The sequence below is a fragment of the Vitis vinifera genome, chromosome 16 (genome assembly GCF_030704535.1).
Source record: "Vitis vinifera cultivar Pinot Noir 40024 chromosome 16, ASM3070453v1".
Lineage (NCBI taxonomy): Eukaryota > Viridiplantae > Streptophyta > Magnoliopsida > Vitales > Vitaceae > Vitis > Vitis vinifera.
In genome coordinates, this window is record NC_081820.1 from 24,641,430 (window position 1) to 24,667,472 (window position 26,043).

Here is a 26,043-nt window from a genome sequence, read left to right on the forward strand (position 1 = left end):
TCTTTTGGGGACATGTTGTGCCTGAAATGTGGTTAGTTTCTCACCTTTGGTAGTGCATTTTTTCTAAAGCAAGTCTTCAAATTGGATAAAGTAGAGGCATAGTGGAATCCACAATTGATGGATGAGAACATCATGGGTACTATTTTGTTTGGTGTACCTCTATCTATCCCTTAGGTCATGAAAATGACAGCAACAGGGTAAATTTTTAGTGTTGTTTTTAACACACCATCTAGCATGAGGTCAGAATCCATTGTGTACCTTTCCTTTATAAGACTTTAGCTTTTTCTTGAATGATTTTGGTCATTGCCTTGTAATCATTGCTGTAAAATTGACCGCTTTGTACTTATCTTCCTATTTATAGGTAATTTAAAAAAATATAAAATAATATATAATATAACTTTATAATTTATTAAAAAAAATTTTAAAAATAAATTTATCATCAATTTTTATTATTTTTTATAAAATTAAAATTATGTTTCATAACTATTTTCGAGAATAATTTTCTATTCTCAATAAAAAAAAACACGTATTATATTTTTTATTTTTAAAAATATTTAATAAAATATTTTCAGATAATATCTTTTAATTATTTTAATTTTTTTAGAATCATTTTAAAAAACAATTATATAAGTCTATAAAATAATTAAAAATAAAATATTTGATATAAAAATCATTTTTACAATATGTTAAAAATAAATTAAAAACATTTTAGGTTTAAATAGACTTTTACTCTATAAAATATCTAAGAAATAATATTATCAAAAACTATTTTTCATAATTAATTGTTTTAAAAAACAATTACTAACAGAATCTAAATACCTTATATTTTAGTTATTTTTTAAGAACAATTTAAATTTTTTCTTAATTATTTTGAGGAATAGTATTTTGGTCGGAACTAAAATATAAAAACCAATTTTCCTTATTTGCACAGTCAAACTACAATACATTTATATATAATAGAAAACTTTTTAAAGTATTTTTCATAATTTTAATTGTTTTGAGAAACAATATTTCGTTTGAATACTAAAATATAAAAAACCGTTTTTTTACTTAGTAAGCATTTTTATATTTTTTTTATTATTACTTAAAACATTCAATAAAGAAATAACTAAAATATCAAAAATTATTTAAAAAAATAACTCGTTTTCAGAAAAAAATTATAAAAAAACTATTTTTGTCAAATTTTTATTAAACGTGTTTTTTGAATTAAAAAACTGTTTTTGATTTTAAAGAATAAAAAATCAATTTCAAGAATAGTTTTTGAACGAGGGTCATAGCCTTTAGGTTTTAGTTCTCTCCATGGACCATTTTTTAACGTGTCCTAAATCAATCTTCACATCATTTTCCTTAGCATTTCTCCCAAAAATTATAGACCTTCACTAAAGACAACCCTTGTCACGTGTTGCTTTTAGAAGAAGCTTTCACTTTTTGGCTAGACTTTTCCTTCTTTTTTTTTTCTTTTTTTTTTTTAACTTTTTCTTTTTACTTTTTTTTTTTTTTTTTGGGTGGTTGTGACTTGTGGGTAAGTGGAGGAAGGTCCCCTTTTTAAGTCCTTTGATTCAAGGCCTATGGGTTACAAAATGGGAAAAAAAAAAGGGGTTGAATGGTCCTTTTCAAAAGTTCCATGGAGTGGAGATTGGAACACATTTCTCCTAGTTGGAAAATGACTTGGGGGTCCATTTTTTGGGGTAGCTACCAAACCAAAGAGAATCTAAAAGACCTCCAACTCATCTCTATAGAAAACGACAGCATGCAAGATGACAAGAAACATATGTAACTTCTTTGTTAAAGTGTCACACGCTCCTGCTATTATCATGCAAAATTAAAATCCTATTCAGTACTATACTTCTTCCTACTCAAGATAATGACAGTATACAATAATATATACGTTATAAAGTGATGTCATGTATATATTTTTAGGTCATGTGAATTTATATTTTATTTAACGACTTAAATTTTATTATACGTATGTAACGGTAAAGATGAAGACCCCGATAGGTACCTCCTTTAATAAGGAGGTAATAAGTATGTTGTTTCTACGGTAGAAATTACTTATTTATATTTGTCATTTGAGTCTTTTATGATATTTGACCATTATCGTTCAAGTGAATTATCCTCGAGCTTAAGTGCAACACTATCATCGCCCCAACCATCCCTCCTCCAATATGGCTCTATCGTGTAATGAACTTGTAATCTTAAATTTGATATTAATTATTAAATCGAATTTTAATCATCTCATCCGAAAATCAATTGATGTCTAGTGAAAATATGTTAAATTTTATGACATTTGATTATCATCATTTAGATAATCTATTATCAAACTTAAAAGTAACATTATATTACCTTAACATTATTTACTAAAAAGAGTTTAAATTTTATATTACTAAATGTAAAATTTCCTTAAAATTTCCACCCAATGTTCATACTTAGCAACTTGAGGCAAAAGGAGTTTTCATTTTATACCTAATAGTTATGAGTAAAAGAATATAATTTAATGATTTTTGACTTATTTTATAATATTTCAATAGATTTTTCCAAAGTCATTAAATTTTATCAAACATCAAACTACAAATAATCCTAAAATATTATGGGCAACTAAAGACTTGTTTGATAACTATTTTTAAGAACAGTTTTCTATTTTCTAAATTAAAAAAAAAGCTAGAAAACATATTTGACAATTAAAAAACTATTTTATGTTATCAAAAAAGAAAAAAAAATGTGTTTTCAAAATACATCTTTTAATTGATTTTAGTTATTTTTAGATTTTTTTAGAGTTGTTTAAAAAATAATTATACAAACATGTATAATCATTAAAAATAAAGCTCTAAACATAAAAATTATTTTTAAAATATAGTTAAAAATAAGTTTAAAACATTTTAAGTTCCCAAACAGATTTTTATTCTACAAAATATTAAAGAACAATTTTAAAAAATTGTCATTAAAAATTATTTTTCAAAATCGTTTTAAAAAATAACTACAAAACAAGGTCTAAGAGTGCGTTTGAAGTGTTTTTACTTGAAATATTTTTAGTCAAAGTGTTTTTACCTATCAAGTGTTTCTCCAAAAAACACTATAAGTTATTTTTTAATACTATAAATAATTTTTTAAAATTTTATAAGCGTTTCCTAAATTTTACTTCAAAAACATTTTTTTAAGTTAAAAATGTTTCATAAAATTACTGTAAAACAGAGTCTAATATATTTTTTGGTATAGAAATTTCAAATCCTCTCGTGCAGTATGTTAGAAAAATACTATAAAGGAATTGATATTATTTAAACATCAAACTATTCCTTTTTTTTTTAATAAAAAATAAAATAGTAACACGATCACTCTAAAAAATGGGCACATCCTAAGCCATAAATATAATAGAATAAAGAAACGTGTCACACATAAACTCCTATGGTAGCAAAAGCTAGAGGGACATAACTTTTTCTCTTTTTTTAACTTTAGATATGTGCCTGTTAATTGTTATTGAGATATGATCTCTCTTTCTTTTAAGTACATACAAACCCATCTTGTGGTGTGACACATCTAGATGCTAGATTACTATGTGGGAGACAAAGATAGTGATATCCATATTATTTATGAACCAAAATTTAAAAAATAAAATAAAATTAAAAAGAGTAATGTTTGTGATAATAGGGAATAATAAAGGCTAGTAGCACTAGTAATGAAATAATAAGGCTTTTAGTGCTAGGTCTTAATGTGGAAAAATCTATGATTATGTAAATTAATATGTAATATTTCATTATTATTATTATTATTATTATTATTTAGGTCATGCGGTCTTGAAAATTTTGATGAGAAAAAAAATAAATAAATAAGAAAGGAAATTAGAAAAAAAATTATCAAAAGTTTAATTTTAAATATAGAAATTAGAAAACAAAAAATATAACTCAATATTTGAATTACATACGTGTATAATTAGAGTTAATTTGATTCAGACCCTATGACATTTAGTATAAATGCACTATGTCTTGAGTTTTATCGGTAAACACCCTTATAATTTTTTTAAAAAATTGTTAAATATATCTACCTCAGATCTTTCTAAATAGAATAAATATATGGGGTGCTAACTAATAAAATTTAAAACCGAGAATAATTGGATATATTTATGTTAAACCTTGAAGTCCGAATCAAATGAACTCTATATGATTATTTTTCTAGTAATTTCATTGTTTTTCAAACCCTAAAATTGTTAGAACAAGGAGAAAACACAACAATGGGGTGTGAGAAACATGAGATCAATATAACAATGTGTGGACTTTGCATTTCGGCTCATGTGTTTGCAATTGATAGCGAACTTGTTTTTTTTATTTGAAAATGATTTATTAATTAAGAAAATGACTTGGAATCACCACTTATTTTTGTTTTATCTTTAAAGGATAAATAAAATAAGAAATAAAATCCTAAGTGTAACTCCTTATTTGGAAAATGTAGTATGTGAAAAATCAAATTGGGACTCGGGGGTCAGGTTACTTATCGGGAAGGTACGATAAAGACTGTAGTACCCCTCTAAGTCTCTAAAAACGAGTTTTTACTAATAAAATGAAGCAATCAGGACAATCGATAAGGGAATCAATGGATACTCAGAACGATCATGCACACAATGCAAAAGGTAAACATGGGTCCATTATGTTCTTTTAATTTTCATATTCTCAATTGATTGTGCCTTGGTGCAAATATTTAATATTATATTTTTGTGTCACACATTATTCCATTATTTTATATACATGTATTTCACATTCCAAATCAATTATTAGACTTTATGTTTAATTTTATTCTCAATTTTTTTTTTTGGATACCAACCACTCTTTTGACTCCAAGAGAATAAATATATTCATTCAAATCTAAAAAAGAGTGGTCATTTACAAAAAAAATGATCTAAGACCAAACCTTGGCCATTATTTGTCACTATTTTTTTTCAATTATTTAAAATTTTAAAAATAGTTTCAAAGTAAATTTAAACTATTAAACATATATCAAATTAATATGAATGACTCCTAAGCTGAGGTGTAATTTGGGCGGGTTGGCCTGATCTAACTTAAACTTAACCAGATATTGGATGAATTTGGACAATCATTTTCAATACTTGAGTTGAGCTTGTATTAGTTTTTTCAATCTAAACTCAATTTAGGTTGAACTCAAGGCAAAGTTCGAACAACTTAAGCTTGACTCGAATCTAATTTAATGTTTTTATAATATTTATAATAAATATTATCTTATATAATAATATTTGTTTTCTTTTTATATTTTTAAAGAAAAATGTCAAATTATATTATATCATATATCTTTTATTTTTGAAAAAATATATAAATTTATATTTATTTTTGTTGTTATTATCTTTATTATTTAAATTTTCATATATATACATAGATCCTTTTTTTTTTAAAAAAAAAGAACATTATAAATAAATTTTGAATTATGTAACTTATTTAACTTCATCGGAGTCTAACTTGAACAACTTGACTATAACTTAAATAAATCAAATTTAACTTGAGTTTAGATAAATAAGATTGGATTAGGTTTTGGTTGAAAATCTCTTCTTAGAAGTTAGGTTGGGTTGAACTTGAATCGAGAATTATTATTTTTTATTTTATTTTATAATTGGGTTGTATTTGAATTAGTTATAAAAAAAATTATATGCACAAGCATTTTGGTAGAAGAAAAAGAATAGTAACCCTAAACCACACTCAATGCCAGAGATTCCATTCCCATTCTTTTTCCCATGAGATTTCCATCATAAACAAAAAGGTTGAAATCAATGTGATTGGACAATTTCTTTATGCCATGTGGGACAATTGAGATATGCCATGTGGTTTTTACAATAAAATATTCATTTTTTTAATGGACAAAATATATATATATATATAAATAAAAAGACTGTTATTCCCCAAGCTCAAAAAGCCAGCTCCTTCTCTTTAGAGGGTGAAAAAGAAAATTCCAAAGTCTATGTAGAGTGGTTGGTGAAGGGCTTAAGATTCTAGAATAAACTATTTATTAATATTATCTTATAACAAATGTGGAATTCCTTTATCATAAGGGTGGAGAATAACTAATATAATATATTATATGAAGTTGGTGACACTATTAATTAGAAAACTAATGATTGATTTGTGTAATTCATTAGATTTTTATATTGGTCCACTATGACCTTGGAGATTTCTTTTATATAGTATTAACTTCTAAGGTTGTGTTTGTTTTTTGGCTTAATAGAAAAAACCAAATATTTTAACTTTTTCTATCAGCTAAAAGTAACTCATTGATATTAACCAATATCATTAAATTAAACTTATTAATAATAAGTTCACTTTAATTATGTTGGTTAGTATCAATAAGGTACTTTTAGCTGAATAGAAAAAACCAAAATATTTGGTTTTTTCCATTTAGCCAAAAAATAAATGCCACTTAAGTCTATAAAATTAGAAGTAGATAGCTTATTCAATTTTAATGACTATATTTATAGAACTAGATAGAAATTTTTTAATTTTATAAGAATATCTTAAAAATGATTATTAAATCGATTATTTTAGAATGAGTGTTATTTCAAAATTAGATCGGTGTCGAATATAGCTTTGGGTACCTAAGTGCGTTGACCTAATCCAACCTGATATTTTAAAGTTAGAGAGAATAATTTTTGGAAGGTTTTTTTAATTACCTATCAATTTCTATTGGAATATATAAAAATAAAAAATAAAAAAATGAAATTTTGTTCATTTTTGAAAAAATAATAATAGAGGGTTTTTATTTAGGTTCTTATGAAATTTTTGTATGATTCTTGTATTTGTAATTCTATTCACAACTTGGGGTAGAAAATATACCATTGAAATAATCAAATTACGATTATTGGGCATCTCTAAAGCCATTCAAAAATTTTTTATTAAAAATTAAAAACAACCCATTGTGCTTTCTTAAAAAGAAAAAAAAAAAGGAAAAAAAATCTAAATAAAATATGTGAAATCATAGTTGCAATAAAAATAAAAATAAAAAACTAAATATTGATAAGAATCATAATTAGAAATTATTTGATCATTTTTTTTTTCATATAAGAAAGGGATTTTTTTGAAAGTAATTTATAATTGGAGATCAAATTAATTAAGAATGAAAGATTCAATGTATTGAGATTTAGAATATTGACCTATTCATGACATGACCCAAATAAGAATTTGTCTACAAGCATCTATGCAATTCTATCTATCGTTTTTATAAAACTTTTTTCTTGAATCATTGAAATGTCATTATTAATACAACACCGACATTATTTGATACGTGATTCCAAGAATAAACTCTTTAGATTATATTAATTCATATGTTATTATTAAGTACCTAATACAATTATTAAATAAATCATTATTTAAACTAGAGGTATAGAAAAATCGACTTGCATAATTCATAAAACTAATTATTATTTATATCATTAGATTATGTTAATATAATTTAGAATGGATTATACGGAGATAATTTGAAAAAAAAAAATCATAAAATTACTTATTATAATAATGTTATTTAAACTTTTTATGCCATAATTAGAAATGATAAGCTTTTTAGTTTTGGCCAAAATTAATAAAAAAATAAAAAAGGAAAGAAATTATTTTATTTTTTATTTAATTTTTATCACGTAACTCAATTGTCGAAGCAAGGTAAGAGTAAAAGCCTAAGTATAGGGCACTAACTTGAACAGGTTGGTGATTAACTTAAATCTGATTCGAATAAAAAAAACAATCAATTCAAGTTCAATTCAACCCCAACCCAAACCCAATTTAATCTCATTTTTCTAAATTAAAGTTGAATTAAGTTGATGGTGTTAAATTCGAATTGATGGAATTAAATTAGAGTTGATTAGATTAAACTCAAATTGACCGAATTAATTAGACTATATGATTCAAAATCCATCCATATTGATTTTTTTTTTTAAAAAATAAAAATATATATGATATAATTATAATCTAACATTTTTATTTAAAATTTTAAAAAATAAATATTATTATATAAGATATAAACATTATAAATATTATAAAAATATTAAATCAAATTTAAATCCAACTCATATTATTTACTTAAACCTAACCCAAACCCAACCAAATTGAGCATACGTTCTAAAAAGACTTAACTAAGAGTATTAACATATTTACTCAAACTCATCCAAACGTCAGGTTGAATTCAAATTGTATCGAATCAATGGGTCCAAGAAGCACCAAAAATTTCATATTTTTCACTACAACCATTCCAATTCAAGCTCCAACACAATTGAAGATTGCTTTCCCTGGAACGAAGGCAATATAATTCAGAAAAGCAATTCAAAGAAAAGGCAATATAATTCGGAAAAACAATTCAAAGAACAAGAAAATTTTCTTTCATATATATATATATATATAAGCAAAGGCAGCGAAGGCAATTCGGTTGATATAATTAAAACCCTAATCAATTGAATCGTTGGTTAGTCTCCCACTTCCAAACTGTACATTTCATCTCTCAGAACTACCAACTTCAAGTAAGCCGATAATCCGATGGCAAAATCCACGATTAACCCATGATTAGAGCGATGTTTTGAAGCTAAAAAACTTGGGCTATTCACAGAAATTTCCAGTTTTGGGTTTCTTCAGCTCAACTACTATGGCACTTATGTTATCTCTACTACCTCGTCCCATTGCCATCTCTACCAGCAGAGTTGCTGCCTCTGCAACTCGACTTTTTGCTTCAATTGCATGTGATGATCTTCCATTTTCAATCTTCCGAATTCGCCCCGCTTGGCCGTCCAGACATCTCCTCACAACTTGACATGCAACCTCATTCGATATCACGTCCCACAGGCCATCGCTTGCTAGAATTAGGAACTCGTCGGCGTCGGTTCGCTCACTCACTGTGACTTCCGGTTCTGATATCACAAATGGCTTGAGGTGCTGGTCGCCTGTGTTCAAGTCCCAAATTTTTGTAAGAAAATAAATTTTCCAATTAAGGGGAAAACTTCTTACAACATGTATGAATGACAGCAGAAGGTGATAAAAGAACTAATCTAAGCATGCAGATCCACGTTTGTTTCTGTAGAACTTTTTTCTTGATCAACTTTTTGGGAACAAAGATAAAGTTCATCAAACTTATCTTTTAAGACGATTATAAGCCGAAAACACGAATGAGAGATTTGTAGGTAATCGTTTATGAGATGATCAATTAGTTTTAGGAGACCAATTCGATTCTCTTGTACAAAATGTGAGATAATTTGTACATGTTTGTGACTTTGGAATAGAGAATGAAAAAGAGAAATCAATTTCATTCCCATTCATTAATGTGTTTTGAATTGTTTATTAGGCTCAGAATAGGAATAAAAATTCATTGTTATAAAAACCAAATCCCGACCCTATTAGGATTTTAATTCCTCTTTTCTACTAAGGATTATAATTCACCCCATTCTCATTCTATTTCCATTTATGTTCTTACATAACAAAGCCCCAAGTATGTTTCGGGGAATCGATTCCATTCCCATTCATTAATGTCTTTGAATTGTTTTTCCAAAATGTCATTTTCGAACTAAATGTCAATATCACTATCATTTTAATTCACCTCCATTCTCATTCTATTTCCATTCATATTCCCATGAACCAAACACATCCAATACATTTGCGCTTAGGACAAAGCTTTAATTGACTATTATATATCGATCTAATTAATTAATTAGGATCCCAATTACTAACAATTAAGCACTAACATTATAGATATCAAATTGAAACTCCATAAAAGACTAGCATATAAGTAATGTAGTGGATTGATTTGTAATTACCTATAGATCTCGAAGTGGCAAGTACTCCCAAGACTCGGTATCCGTCCCAATTTATGACTCTTCCTCCCGCAGCTTCTACCCTATCCAGTTCATCTGGTCTGTTTGGCTGTCCACAAAAGACAGGTTTTTACTTCTACAAATCTACTGAAACCCAAATGTTATGGTTTTTCTATGAAAATTTGTCCTTTAAATGAAAGATTCTATATTGCAAATTCTTTAATTAATTTCTTGGATAAAGAAATGGGTTGATTTGTTGTGCGTTTAGAATATACTATTCATCACTGTTCCTTTTTTTTTTTTTTTAAACTTTTTTTTCGTGGGAACCAAACAGAAAGAAGGATATTCTTTCTTTTTGTAGAGGGCTTTATTTCCAAATGTCCAAACAGGGCTAAAACCATAGGAGAATACTGATAAGTATAAGAGGTTTACCTTATGATCGTTTGACAAAGGCACGGCGACACCATCTCTGCATATCACAGCTCTGGAGTCGCCGCAGTTGGCCACCACTACCACCTCCCCGCCCACCACCGCCACCACCGCCGTCGATCCCACCGTGTTCACTGCCCCGTTCTCCTTCCGGCACCACCCTCCACTCACCACCTCGTCATCCACTTTCCCAAAACATCTCTTCATCGCTCTCTCCCACCCACCGCCACCACCGCAATTCTCCTTCTCTATCTCCTCCGCTAGCACCCTGTGCAGCCTCTCTCTGCACACTTCCGCCACCCTAACCCCGCCGTGCCCGTCGTACACCCCAAAAAAGTCGTACCTCTCTCCGCCCCCGCTCCAAAACCCCAGTTCCACCCTCACCGCATCCTCCATTTCCCTCCTCCTCCCAATCACCGACACCGTCCCGTACGACGGAGGCTGAAAACTTCGTGCAACTTCCGTCTTCTTAGCCGGAATTGCGTCGTTCTCCGAGGACGACGGGGACGACGAGGAGAACGACAGCGATATCTCTGTCGAGCAGTCTTCCACATTGGATTTCTCTTCCTTCTCATCGACGCCGGTCCCGACCCCGACGTCGGTCTCAGATTGGCATTTCGGCTTCATTCGCCGGAACTCCAGCCTCCTCCGTCGAGCATTCCTGACTCGCTTTGCATTGAGTCGACTCAGTCTTCTATCATCCGACGTCGTTTTACTGACCATCTCCCTGCATGAAACAACCCCCAATACTCCAACCCCAAATACATAGCCTAAAAAAGAACAAATCTCAGCCGTCCATTCTCCAAACCCTCCGATGATAGCCACCTGGGCAGATATGCGGCGGTCTTCTAATGGAAACGGAACCACTCTCTTGGATTATTTACCATGAACGTGGACGGCATGGATCAAAAGATGGAACACGTGGAGATCGGATCCTACGTATTGTGATTATCGTGGGGTCCACTTGGGATCTGGAGAGTCGCTACGTGGCGAGTGGTGTTGTCACGTGTCTTTAACTTTTCTGATAAAGAAATTTTCAGCTGTCAGATTCGGGGGGGGAAGATTTGGTGGGACACGTGGCGAGACTGTGGGGGTCGCGTCTGGGGGCTGAATGTGGGCGCTTGGGATTTCGTGTTGGATGTTGGGGAATTGAAAATTTTTGTTGCGTGGTTTGTTTTGAATATTTTAATCATTTGAACTTAAAAATATCTGGAGTGGTGATTAGGCTACCTGCGTGGGACGTAACTACCTCACCGCTGCAATCTTATTGGATGGACATTTTTGGTCTTTAGTTTTTGTATTTAAAATTAGAATAGCCAGAGTTATTATTTTTTTCAAGTTTTTTTTTTTTTGAAAACCAGACATTAATACTCACAATTCACATGTATAAATGGCGAAAACAAAATTGTTTCCAAAGAATTACTTCTATTTTTGGTATTTTTTAAAAATAAAAAATAAATGTTTTTTTTTTATTTTGTTTTTCATTTGTATTATTTATTAAACATGTTTTGTAGTTTTAAATTTGATATTTATTTTTAAAAAATAAAAATTTAAAATATATTGGTAATTATACAATAAAAAAGTAAATGTTTTTGTGATTTTATCATGATTTTTTATTTATTATTTTCCAATATTCATAGTTTGCTTGACAGGGGAGAATGATCTGTAAGTGAACCATGAGTGTTAATTTCCTTTAGAATTTTTTTAAACATAAATTTGAAAATTAAATTTTTTGTTGCTCCTTTATTTTCTTTTTAATTTGTGTTGTCAAATTTTAAAGAGAAAAATGTTCTAATATGCATCCTTATGTACATATGATTATGTTTTTTTGGGTAGTTTAACTTAGAGATTTTGAAAACTTTATTAGTGAAACTGATCGGAAGAACAAAAAGGAAAAAAGTATAATGCTTTGTCAACATTATTAATATGTTCTCTAAATACATTTTTCTCATTGTGTTAGCCTACAAATCTTTGATCAATTATCAGGTTCTAATTTTGCGTATGAGTTTCTTGAATATTGCAGTACTTAGGACTTTTATAAATAAATGTCTTAGTTTATCATTTGATTTTATTTGTTGAATATTAATCTTAGAACTATCTTGAAGCTTTGAGTGTATATAAGAATTTTGATAAAGCGTATTTAGTTGGTTATTTTTAATATATCCTTAATTAATTTGTATAATATACGTGATATTACCTTCATATAATATTATTGGATTGTTTTTTAAACATATGTATTTATAATTTATTAAATGATTTATGAGTATTTACATATGATTTGAAAAAATTGTTACTATGATTTCCATAATATTATAGAACTACAAAAGTGAATACATATAGGATTTTAGATTAAGTTTTACAAGGATTTAAAAGATAACAACCATCCACATGTCTAAGCATTCTTTTGAATAAGATAAATCCATGTTTGGTGTTTCACGAAAATGTTGTAGTAATAACTCGATTTCAATGTTTTCGAGAATGTCTATCTTATTAATACATTGATAGAGAGAGTTGTGTCTAGTTGTATATAATTTACAAAATACAATAATGTGTCAATGGCATTAAGACATGTTATTTTTGGACCAAGTATTTCTCCATTGCTTTCTTTAGGACTAAATGTAGTTCAAGGTTTTTTCGAAGGTAATCACTCTAATTTTTTTGAAACATATAAAAATAATTTATTGAGTTTAAACCTATTTATTTATTGTTTTTTTTTCATTTTCCCTTAAATCTTCCAAGAACCAAATATAGCCTTTATGCATGTATTATAGTTAGACAAAACATAAAATAATATTAATTGTTTCTTCGTAGTTTCTTCTCATGAAAAATTTAGAAATTATAAAATATTTCAGTACTTTTTATATGGTTTTTGCCCATGAGAATTTATAAAATAATTTTACTATTTTTCTTCACAATTTCTACATATGAAAATTTATAATTTACGTTATAAGATCAAATAATAAAAAAATTATAAAAATGGTAGGAGAATACAAATGGGAATTTTGCCATGCACCTTCCTTGAAATTATGGAAATGGTGACTAAGTAGTTAAGGTAACAAAAAACGTTTAGTCCACGGCTAAAAGGATTCTCCACAAGTAAGATCATAACCACACGGAGTCTTCCACGAATTTTCCATACTTTTTCATTTGGAATAAGGAAGAAGACTGAAGGAAGATTACCTCTCATTGACCTTAAACTTCAAGGTTTTGTATAGGCTTAGGGTAATTAAGATTACCTCTCAAAAATATGCTTTGGAGAACAATAGATCCTGCTTGATAACTATTTTTTAAAATACTTTTTATTTTCTAAAATAAAAAAAAAAAGTTTAGATCCCATTTAAGTAGTTTTTAAAAACAGTTTTCCATTTTCAATAATAAAACAAAAAAGTATGATTGACAATTAAAAAATAGAAAACAGTTTTCTACGTTCATAGGTTGCTTGACAGGGGAAAATGATATCTAAGTTAACAAATGAGTGTTAATTTCCCTTCGAAAATTTTAAAATATAAATTTGAAAATTAATATTTTTTTGTTACTCTTTTATTTTTTAAATTTGTGTTGTCAAATTTTAAAGAGAAAAATGTTCTAATATGCACCCTTATGTACATATGATTATGTTTTCCCCGATAGTTTAACTTAGAGATTTTGAAAGACCTTATTAGCAAAATTGATCAAGAGCTCTTTTCATGCACGTACATTTTCTCTCATGCATTAACATAAAGATCTTTGATTAATTATTAGTTTCTAATTTTGTGTATGAGTTTTTTGAATATTACCGTATATAAGTTTTTTGAATATTGTAGTACGTAGGATTTTTGTAAATAAATCTATTAGTTTATCATTTGATTTTATTTGTCAAATGTTAACCTTAGAACTTTCTTGAAGCTTTGTGTGTATATAAGAATTTTGATAAAATATATTTAGTTAGTCACCCTTAATACATCCTTAACTAATTTGTATAATATGCTAGATATTGTTTTCGTATAATATTATTAGATTATTTTTCAAACATATGTATTTATAATTTATGAAATGATTTACAAGTATTTATAGATGATTTGAAGAAGTGGCTACTATCATTTGGACGAATGATTTCCATAATATTATAGAACTACAAAAGTGAATACATATAGGATTTTGGATTAAGCTTTATGAGGATGTAAAAGATAGTAGATATCCACATGTCTAATTATTCTTTTGAATAAGATAAATCCATGTTTGGTGTTCCACGAAAAATGCTGTAGTAATAACTTAGTTTCAATGTTTTCGAAAATGCCTATCTTATTAATAAATTGATAGAGAGAGTTGTATCTAGTTGTATATAATTTACAAAATACATTAACGTGTCAATTGCATTAAGATATAATATTTTTGGATTAATTATTTCTCCATTATTTTCTTTAGGACTAAATGTAGTTCAAGTTTTTTCGAAGGTATTAATCTAATTTTTCTGAAGTATATAAAACAAGTTATTGAGTTTAAATCTATTTTTTATTTTCCTTCATTTTTTCTTATCATCTACTTTTTCTCTCTATTTTCTTTCCCTTACATTTTTCTTAAATTTTCTAGGAACCAAACATAGCGTTTCTGAATATCTTTTAATAAGATAAAACATAAAATAAAATTAATCATTTCTTCGTAGTTTCTTTTCATAAAAAGTTTAGAAATTATAAAATATTTCATTTCTTTTTATAAGGTTTTTACCTATGAGAAATTATAGAATAATTTTACTATTTTTCTTCGTAATTTCTACATATGAGAAATTATGATTTAAGTTGTAAGATCAAATAATAAAAAAAATTATAAAAATGGTAGGAGAATACAAATAAGAATTTTGTCATTCACCATCCTTGAAATTATGGAAATGGTGACTCAGTAGTTAAGGTAACAAAAACGTTTAGTCCACCGCTAAAAGGATTCTCCACAAGTAAGAGCAGAACAACATGGAGTCTTCCACGAATTTTCCTTACTTTTTCACTTGGAATAAGGGAGAAGATTGAAGGAAGATTACGTCTCACCTTAAATTTCAAGGTTTTGTATAGGCTTAGGGTAATTAAATTTTAGTAAATGTTTTTGTGGATAAACCAAAAGTAAATTATATATGTAGTCACCCACAATTTCCTGTATGTTCCCTTCCATTAGTTATAATTTTGAAGATTTAAAAACTGTTTTTAAGAAATATTGTATGAAAATATATATGCTATTTTGAAAAAAATAATCAAAATCCTTTCTTAGTTTTTTGTGTTCTAAAAATTATGAGTGCTTTATTCATAGGAAAGAGTTACAAAATAGTAAGACTTTTATTTGGGAAGTGTTTTAAAAAATAGTTTTGAAAAATATTTTGATATTTCGTAACAAAAAAAAAAAGTATGTCTGAAATCGAAAATGTTTTTAATTTATTTTATATGTTTTAAAAAATAAGTTTTATATATAATACTTTATTTTTAATCATTATTTGTATTTGTATAATTATTTTTTAAAATAGTTTTTTAAAAGAAAGTGAAAATAATTAAAAGATATTATAAAATCAAGATCATATTCTCTAATTTTTAAGAACATAAATATGTTTTATATTTTTTGGGTGGTGAAACAATGGATCGTATTTGACAACTATTTTTTAAAATACTTTTTATTTTCTAAAACAAAAAAAAGAAAATAAATTTAGATTCTATTTTAATAGCTATTTTTAAAATCTTCAATAAAAAAAAAGAAAGTACGATAGACAACCAAGAAACAGAAAACAGTTTTCTATTATTAAAAATATTTAGTTATTTTAAGTTGTTTTGAAAGACTATTTTAAAAAATAATTATATAAATATGAAAAATGATTAAAAATAAAATATTATATATAAAAATTATTTTAAAACATATTTGAAAATATAGAAAACAGATTAAGAATATTTTGATTCTCAAATAGATTTCAACATAATTCCAAAACAAATCAATCACAAATGTTCCCAAATCAACCACAATGGTTCAATTTATTATACATAATAGGGTTTTGCAGATGAAGGCAAACATCCTACTTTTACAAGGATGCAGCAGATATCAACTACACAGATCACTTACATTCATATATAAGCACTTTTATTCTGTTTATATGATATCAAAACAATAAAAAATGTCTTAGGCTCTGGGCTGAAAGCAAGTTTGCCTAAATCCAACCAGAGAGGCTCCTTTTTGAAGAGACTTTTCATAGAATCTGAGAGAACCCTTTTGAGCTTTAAGCTTGAAAGAAATCAATCCATGCATTGCTTCTGAGTTTGTGAAAGAAGATTCCTTCATATTGAATCTACCGTACCCCAAGCAACCTCTTCAGATTCGTCAATGTTCAACTCAACCATTCCCAGTGCCAACAAGTTCGTGAGACTGGCGTTTAGGCAATGGCCTTGCCTTGAACATAGAACTTGTGTTCGGTAGATTTCATCGTCTGTACTCGGTTCCATGTAGATTATCATTTCCATGTAGGTTATCACCAGTAATCGTTACAAGAGCACACCCCATTCTTTATATGATGAAACCGGTTAGAGTCCCTTACTACTATTTCTCTCCCTGTTGCCATTGAAATGTACTTTATTGCAGTATGGCAATCGCCACAGACGCGAAGATTCTTAAATATCCTGATGGGTTTCGACTGGCTTGTGCTTATAAGCCCAAATGCCACTGCTATTTTCTCACTGTGTTGGAAAAGGAATTGCTCCTTTTGTTGTTCTTCTATGTCGTGAAGAACAAAGTCTGTGTCAGGGATGTAACCCATCTCCTTTATTTTGGAAGCCAGTTGGTCCAGTTCTTGATAAATCTGCCACGCTTGAGGGTGGGAAGTCTCCCCTACATGGAACCTGTGCACCCTATTTTCTACCTCAATCCAACTACAGCCAGCTTCTTTGATCAAATTACGCTCTTTCATACTTTTTCTGATCTTCACTACGTCTTTCCACTGACCTGCTGAAGCATGCAAGTTTGACAGTAAGATATATGCTGCTGGGTCATCTGGTTCCTGCTCAAGAATCATCTCTGCAGCATGTCTTCCAAGCTCTGTATTACCATGAACATGGCAGGCTCCAAGCAGTGTTCGCCAAACCAGAGCATCAGCCATGAGGGGCATTGAGTTAATGAACTCCATGGCTTCTACAAGAAGTCCAGACCGGCCTAGTAAATCAACCATACATGCATAATGCTCCATTCTTGGGACAATTCCATGTTCTTTGTACATTGAATTGAAGTGTTTCTGTCCCTCAGAGATCATACCAACATGGCTACAAGCTGATAATACGGCAACATAGGTGATCTCATTCGGCTTTGTCCCTGTCTCAAGCATTTGATGGAACATTTCCAAAGCTCTGGTTGCAAATCCATGTTTTGCAAAACCCGTGATCATTGAAGTCCAAGATATCACATTCCGATCTTCCATCTCATTAAAAACTTGAAAAGCAGCTTCAATGTTACCACACCTAGAATACATAGAGATCAAAGCATTACAAATGCATTGGTTTGACTTGTAGCCTCCCTTCAATAACCGACCATGAATCTGCTCACCTTTGCCCATTGCACCTATACTTGCAGCCCCACTCAACAAGCTAGCAAATGTAAAAGCACTGATACCAATACCAGTATCTGCGATCTCATTAAAGAGTAGAAAAGCTTCTTCAGACTTCAAGTTCTTGGCATACCCATCAACAATTGCATTGTAAGAAACCAAATTCTTCTCAAAGAGAATATCAAAAGCTTTTCGGGCATCTTCCATTCTTCCACTCCTAGCATACATGCTAATAAGAGAATTCCCCACACAATTCACTGATGCTATGCCCAGTTTCACTGCATAGCTGTACACCTGCTCACCTGTATATGGATCAGAAAGGTTTCCACATGCCTTGAGAACACTTGAAAATGAGAAATGATTAGGCCATATATGACCGGATATCATCTTGCAGAAAAGTTCAATAGCTTCCTTATCACACTCTCCACTTTGCACATACGCTGTGATAATTGCAGTCCAAGACATAACATTATGCTCAGGCATCCGCTCAAATACCTTCCTCGAATCATCCACTGACCCATCTGCTGCACACTTTGCATACATGTCCACCAAGCTACAACCAACACAAACATCCAATGCCAATCCTAAACGTATTACTCGTGAATGCAATTGCTTTCCTAGTGCTAACAATCCTAATTCTGTACAAGCAGAAAGGACACTACTATATGTAAAACGGTCCGGTACATAACCACTCAATTCCATATCTAAAAACAAATCAATTGCATCTCTTGCACAACCTAATTGCGCAAATCTAGTTATCATTAAAGTCCAAGTAACCAAATTTCTGTCAGGCATTTTGTCAAACACCTTATAAGCTGAGCCCAAATCACCACTACCCTTCACAAACATATCAATCAATTCGCACCCAACACAGACATCAGCCTCAAGGTACCCGGTTTTCACCACAAACCCATAAATTATCTCCCCAACCCAGGCGTAATTGGCGTTTGAACAAGCCCGAATCACGGCCGCAAAGCAATACTCATTCGGGTAAAACCCCAATTCAAGCATATCAAGAAATGTCCAAATTGCTTGCAACTCCATACTGTTATTCGCAAAACATGAGACCATCGCACTCCATGAAACCAAGTCTCTCTTATTTCCCATTCCCTCAAAAATCAACCTAGCGGTTTCGGTGTCGCCACATTTTGAGTACAAGCTGATCAGAGTGTTCAACACAACCGAGTCGAGCTCGAGTCCAGACTGCATTAGCTTCCGGTGGACGAGTTTCCCGAGTTGGAAGTTGCGGAATCGGATGCAGGACTTGAGGAGGATGGAGTAGGTGGTGAGATCTGGTGGGGCGTTTTGCTGGGTCATGAGATCAAGGGTGGAGAATGCATGGTGGAGGCGGCCCACGTCGAGTTGGCGGATCAGACGGTTCTTGAGGGGCTCGAAGTTGGGGTTTTTGAGGGAGAGGGAGGAGGGGATAATGTTTTGGCGGGAAGGGTTTAGGGTTTTGGAAGAAGGTGGGAGGAGGGGTTGGGCGGGAGAGGGAAGAGAGAGAGTTATCATGGTCTTCCCCTAACGGCTAGTTTGAGAGAAATGAAGTTGTTCAACGCTTCAATCTCATAAAGGATTTTTCTACGTGAAGTTTCATACAAAAAGGATTTTTGAGTGACTGTTGGAGTAATTTTTGGGCAGGGGTGGAAAATTTTATTTCGATTATCTTCTATTAATTACTATATTAAACCTCGAGATAACATATTTATTTGCTGTGGTATAAAAAAAAGTTAAAAGGGTTTTTTTAAAAATTGTTTTTATCAAATATAAAAATTAAAATTTCAAGTTTATGGTAATTTATAAGAAATTAAGAGTGTATTTGGGAATATTTTTAAAATTAGTTTTTCAAATTCAAAAACATGTTTTGTTATTATTATTATTTTTTGATAAAAAATAGTTTTTGAGAAATAATAATAAAATTAAATTTATTTTTTGAAAGTTATGGATAACTTTTATTTTAATAATGAATTAAATTACCTATATTTTATACTATTTGAATGAGAAATGAATTTATGATAAATTAGCAAATATGTCATCAAGAAATAATTTTTTTTCATGTTTCTTAAGAAAATTTAAATTTTTTATTTTTATGAATTGTTACTTAAGAATCAAATGTAAAAATTATTTAATTTAAATAAGAAATTAATCTAAAATAAATCCAAAAACTTTAAAATTGAAACTATAATTTTATCACATAAGGTTATTATTTTTGTCTCATAATTTATCCAATTTTTAACAAAATTAAATTTCATAAATTGTAATTATTCAGATTTAAAAATTTAGACAAAAAAAACCTTAATATTATATTATAATGTGATTGCCTTCTTATGAATTTTCATTTTCTTGTTTATTGCTCACTTGCTTTCCCATGATAAACTACATTTCTTTTTGCCTTGTCTTAATAAATCAAGAACTGTTTTAGTTATTTGTTTTAATCTTGAAATAAAATTATTTAGATTTTATGTATTAAGAATCAATGTTTCTGAAATTGATTGATTATACTATTGCTAAAGGACTTAATTTTAATTGTTTTCAAAAGAATTAATGAGAAAGACCTTTAAGAGGTGTCAATTTTCAAATTTAGAAATATATAACATTGTGAGTAGCAAATGTGGTTAACTAGGATTTTTTTTTTTTGGATAAAAAGAGATTACGAAGCATAATGCTAATAAAGTCGATTGAAAGATGAGTCATAATAATATTTAAAATTAAATTTTTTAACACTTTTAAGTTACAAGTATTAAAATAAGATAGAAAAACTTGACACACTTAAAAAATGTTTTCTTGTTATTTTTTAGTGAAGAGACAACCATTAATGAATTTTTTCCACAAAATTTATGGGAAGGAGCAATGTTGAGGAAGATGCATGCCAATTAGAAACAATATTAAACATATGTGTAGTTTGTAATAACAAGTTCTTAAGAAATTGTATGAAAAACTTTAGGCCATATTTGTTAACAGTTTTTAATTTTTTTTAAAAAGAAAAACATGTTTACTAATAAGAAAATAGGAAAAATTTCTGATTTTAAAAATTAAAAAGTAAGGTATTTTTTGAAAACATTTTTTGGTTGTTTTAAGTTGATTTCACTTATTTTCATTTATTTTTTGAGAATTGTTTTAAAAAATAACTATACAAATATAGGAAATAATTAAAAATAAAATACTACAAATAAAAGTTACTTTTAAACAATAAAAGAAAATTTCAAATTTATGATAGATTTTTGTTTTATAAAATATTAAAGAACATTTTTTTAGAATTATTTTCGAAAAAACTTTCCCAAAAAGCTTCAATTTCATTTTTTTCATAAAAAAGTGGGTGATTTTGATTGCAAGGGATTTTATAAAGGAAGGACAACTAAATGGCAACGTATAGTTTCTCATTTTCCATTGAGAACATGCATGGACTTTTTCCATGAAACACTAGGGAAGGAATAATATTTAAGGTGTCAATTAGAAACATTAGGCATTGTGGGACAATTTTTTCTAACAAGCCCTTCAGAAGAATCTTCAAATCCTTTGACTTTGATGATTCTTGTTTTCAATGGAAAATGGTGTTATTGTTTTCATAAGAATAAGGGGAAGGGCTCCGGAAGGTGTCAACATAGAAAAATTAAAATGCTGTGGGATCGTTGATGGAAATTAAATAAGGGCAGTAGTTTCTTTGGTTGTTTCCTACCATGGGAATCATAACCAATGATTTCTTGTTTTCCATGAGAAATGGAACTGGTTGGGAAGGTGTCAAAATAGAAACATTTGAGTATTATGGGGTGGTTCATGTATTTAATAAGGATAGAAACAAGGGTAGAAAATCTTGACTGATTCCTTTTGTGAGTTTTTTTTCCATGGAAAACTAGGCAGGAGAAATTTTCCACAAAATTAATGGGGTAGGAATAATGTCTAGAATGTGCTGACTAGAAAAACTAAACACGATGGGGATAAGATAAGTGGTACTATTTTCAAAAGAATTATTTAGAATAACCTTTTAGGAAGGTATCAACAAAAAAACAATAAACATTGTGGGGTAGTTGATGTATGTCTAAAATAGAAAAAGGGTAGAAAAGCTTGACTCATTCCTTCGGTAATTTCTTATTTTCCATGGAAAAACAGGCATCGAAACCATTGTCTTTTGTTTTCCATGAGAAGATGAGTGCTATTGGTTTCAAAAGAATGATTGAGAAGGATTTTTAGGAAGGTGTACATCAATATAGAAACATTAAGCATTGTGGGGTATTTGACATATCCTACAAGAATTGAAAGGAGGGTACATGGGAAAGCTTGATCGATGGTTACACGGTTTCTTATTTTCCCTGGAAAAATTGGCTTTGAAATTTCTCCACAAAATTTATGAGAAGGATATGTCTAGGAAGGTCTTAATTAGAAACATTAAACCTTGTAAGGTAATTTCTATCGACAAGCTCTTAATCAAATTCATATAAAACTTGACTAATTCTATAATGAATGATTTCTTATTTTTCATGAAAAATGGGACTTATTGTTTTCAAAAGAAATAAGGGGAAGGCCAAAATTAATTAATGGGAAGACCATAAAACTATCAAACATATAGAGGACTGTTTTTTAACTTTAGTTAATGAGGAAATCATAGAAAAGCTTTTAAAGCACTATCTCTCGTGTGGTTCACAACTATGCTTTTTACTCTAAAAATGGGTGTTTATCCCAAAGAACACAGGTTGTCTTTTAAAGGCAAACTCAAAGCAGGATTTTACTTTGAAGCTAACTAGCTAAAAAGAGACAATTCCTAATGGAGTTGGTTGAACATGTTTGCATCCTATTGGTGAGATCAATCAAATAGGAGATGTTAGAAAAGTATCATTGTTTCCCTTTTACCTTGTAGTGGTTTTTGCAAGTTCTTCATAGTCATGACTTGTTAGCTATTATTTATCAATTTGAAATATACCTATATAAGTTCGTCCAAAACTCTTAGGAAGAAGAAACAACAATCCACAATTTATAATCTAGAACAAATGGAATTAGTATATTAATTCTTTGTTATCTTAAGAGCACATGAGATTCACTTCTTCCTAAAGATACCCTATAGTTATCTATTGATTGGGATGGACTCTACTCTTCTTATATCTTCTCACTTGGGGCTGCAAAGTAACAATCCCTAGTTGGAACTTAGAGGCTAAGTATTGATTTATGGCAATACTATATCTGAATTATACTGGATTGGAATGCTTCTGAACAATTTATATATTCTATCCTCTTAATTTCCTCTTATTATATGGTGAGATAATGTTGGTACCCTAGCTCAAGTGCAGCACATTCAGGTATTGATTACCACTTTTTGATCATTACATTTTTCTTGGATTGGCTTCATCCACATCTTTCAACAAGGAAATCATTCACTTAGTCTCTTCAGCAATAATTAAGCTGAGAAAAGTAACCATGACTTGGGATATTTTGTGAGGAGAAGCTGCTAGCTGTTCTCTTATCCTGTTTTTTCCTTGTCTGAATGCCAAGGCACCAATATGAAAAAAGAGAAAAGAAAAGCAGATGTATTCAGTGAATTCTCTTTGTCACCTTCTCCGAGCGGGCAAGAATTGATGTGTGACCTAACCCATGAATGTTAGACCCAGGGTGAGGAAATATGAGGTGTTATAGATTCCATCTTTTCTAGTTTATAGTCCACTAATGCTACATTTGGTTTGGGAAAGTATTAAAGGAAGAAAAAATGGTAAAAAGAATAATTATCTCATGTTTGATTATATTATGAAAAATATAAAATAAATATAATTAAATTTAGTTAAAAGTTTATGTATTTTCAAATTATTTAATCTTTATTTAAAAAGTTAAAATAAGTGAAATGAGTTTGGAAAAATATATAAAAATAATTTATTAACTTTCAATCAAATAGAGATTGAATTTTTTTTGGAAGAATGCATTACTCTCAAGCCTTCAAGATATTATTATGTTGATATTAAGAGGATTATGAATCAATTTAAGGACAAATTGGGTGAAGCATGTTATGGAACTGTATTTAAAGGAAAGTTTTTTTGATGAAGTTCTTGTTGTTGTCAAGATCCTTCAACAATTTCAAGGGAAATGGGGAAGAATTCATTAATGAAACGAGAGAAATGAACAAAATCCACCATATTAATATTGTTTGCTTAGTTGATTTTTGTGCTGATGGATTTTGTCGTGCCCTTGTTTATGAGTTCTTACCTAATGGATCTTTAGAGAATTTTATATTTTCAACAACTATTAAAAAATGCTCACTTGGTTGGGAGAAACTTTAAGATATTGCTCTAGGCATGACCAAAGGTATTGAGTATTTCCACCAAGGTTGTGATCACAGAAGCATCCATTTTGATATCAAGTCTCATCATATTTTAGTGGATTATAACTTCAATCCAAAGATATCCAATTTTGGCCAAGCAAAATTATATTCTAAGGGGGAAATTGCTGTTTTTATGAATGCAACTAGAGGGATTGTGGGTTATATTGCACCAGAAGTATTATCTAGAAATTTAGAGAATGTTTCCTAAAAGTTAGATGTTTATAGTTTTGGAATGTTGTTGCTTGAAATTGTAGGAGAAAAAAAAAATGTTGATGTGACAGTGATAAACACTAGCCAAGTATACTTTCCAGAATGGATCTAAAATCATTTGAATAAAGGAGAAGAGTTGTAGATTTGGGTTGAGGAAGATGAAGATGCTAAAATAGCAAAGAAATTAACAATTGTGGGACTTTGGTGTATTCAATGGTATCTAGTGAATCGTCCTACTATGAAACTTATGGTACAAATGTTAGAATAGGAAGGTAGGAGACAATTTAGCCATGTTGCCTAATCTTTTCACCTACATGAATCCAATGAGAACAAATGCAAGCTAGACTAGAAGATCTCTTCAACAAGAACTAACACTGATCTTAGAACTAGAGTGAAAAAAAACCTAGTATTTTTTATTTTGTATAGTGTAGGATACGATGGAACAACACAATCTTTTAAGTTTATTCATTTCTTTTTTATATTTTCTAGCCCATTTCTCCATTTTGTGCTAATTTATATTCTCCTTGTTTCTTTTTTGGACTACTTCCTATGCTAAAATTTTCCCCCTTTCATTTTCTATTTCCCAAATTTGGATGGCAAAAACAATGTCATTTTGTATCTCAAATTTTCACCACTTAATGGTTTTACCTTTGAGAAGGTCCCTTCATTAAAGACAAGAGTGCCAGATTGAAAGACCTTATGTCTTGTCTCTTTGAAAAAAATGATTAAGGAGTCTTGACATACATACAATATGAAATAATATTGAGATATGTGTTAGGACAAGGAGTCTACATTGCATTCTTTGTCATCTTCAAATTGAACAATTTCTTCATCAGATGCACCTTATTGTTTGTCGATGGCTTTTCATTCATACCGGACAAAGCCTTCATCAGATCTGTTGTGGTCTTCCCCTTTACAACATTGTGTGCAACAGACCTAGATATAGTTAACCTAATAACTCCTAGAACCTGTTTGTCAAGAAGCGCCCATTCCTCAACCTTCATACTCTCAGGTTTTGTCCCCAAAAGAGGCAGATGCAATTTTCTCCCATAGAGATAATCTTCAATCTGCATCCTTCAATATGCAAAGTCTATGCCATTAAACTTTTCTATTCCAAACGCCTTTCCTGCTTCCTCTGCCATTGCTCCCACTCAAACCTAACCCTAGGCTCTGATAACAGTTGTTGTGCCAGCGAAAGCTTTGATGCCAACAATGTTAGTTTAAAGAACACAAGATAAAACAATCACACATATGGTACATGGGGTTTTAACGTGGTTCGGACAACCATGCCTACGTCTACAGATGAGAGATAATGATTCCACTATACAATAGAGAATATTACAGAGGATAAAACAAGATACAACTATTGGGTTCCCGAAACATCCCATGTTTCCCCACTCTTTGTATCCATACCTTACTACGAGCCCTCTCGCTCTACCAGGTACCTCCCATTCTTCCTCACATCTCTATCCACCTCGTATAGTCTCTACAGGTCCATCTCCATCTCATAACTTTTTCCCCTCATGACCTAGAATATTTATAGAGATATTTCCAACAACCTTCCTTATTCTATAAGGAAGTCTAATATTACAATAATATATCAACCTAGAAATATTCTATATAATATTCTTTACAAAAAAGGAATCTATAATAATTAGGAATTTGGGACACTTCCTAACATTTGTGTCTTCTTCCGTCTTTATTCTTTGATCCCTCATTCTTTAATAAGTTTTATGTTGACTTCTATCTCTCTTTCCTTGATAGTTTAATTTTGTGTCTTCTTCTTTTTCTTGGTAG

At 29.9% G+C, this 26,043-nt stretch overlaps 2 protein-coding genes across 2 annotated transcripts; both read right to left on the reverse strand.

The window, feature by feature from the left end:
* Positions 1-8,330: 8,330 nt before the first annotated feature.
* Positions 8,331-10,980, reverse strand: LOC100267287 (protein phosphatase 2C 51). Its single transcript, XM_059733718.1, has 3 exons — positions 10,205-10,980; positions 9,776-9,881; positions 8,331-8,908 (listed from the first exon to the last, which is right to left on the reverse strand). The coding sequence occupies exons 1-3, from the start codon at positions 10,922-10,924 to the stop codon at positions 8,568-8,570; spliced, it is 1,167 nt and encodes a 388-aa protein (XP_059589701.1). The 5' UTR covers positions 10,925-10,980; the 3' UTR covers positions 8,331-8,567.
* A 5,175-nt stretch (positions 10,981-16,155) lies between these two features.
* LOC100853016 (pentatricopeptide repeat-containing protein At3g49170, chloroplastic) lies at positions 16,156-19,296 on the reverse strand. The gene has a single exon (XM_059733744.1). The coding sequence runs from the start codon at positions 19,248-19,250 to the stop codon at positions 16,674-16,676; it is 2,577 nt and encodes an 858-aa protein (XP_059589727.1). The 5' UTR covers positions 19,251-19,296; the 3' UTR covers positions 16,156-16,673.
* Positions 19,297-26,043: the final 6,747 nt, after the last annotated feature.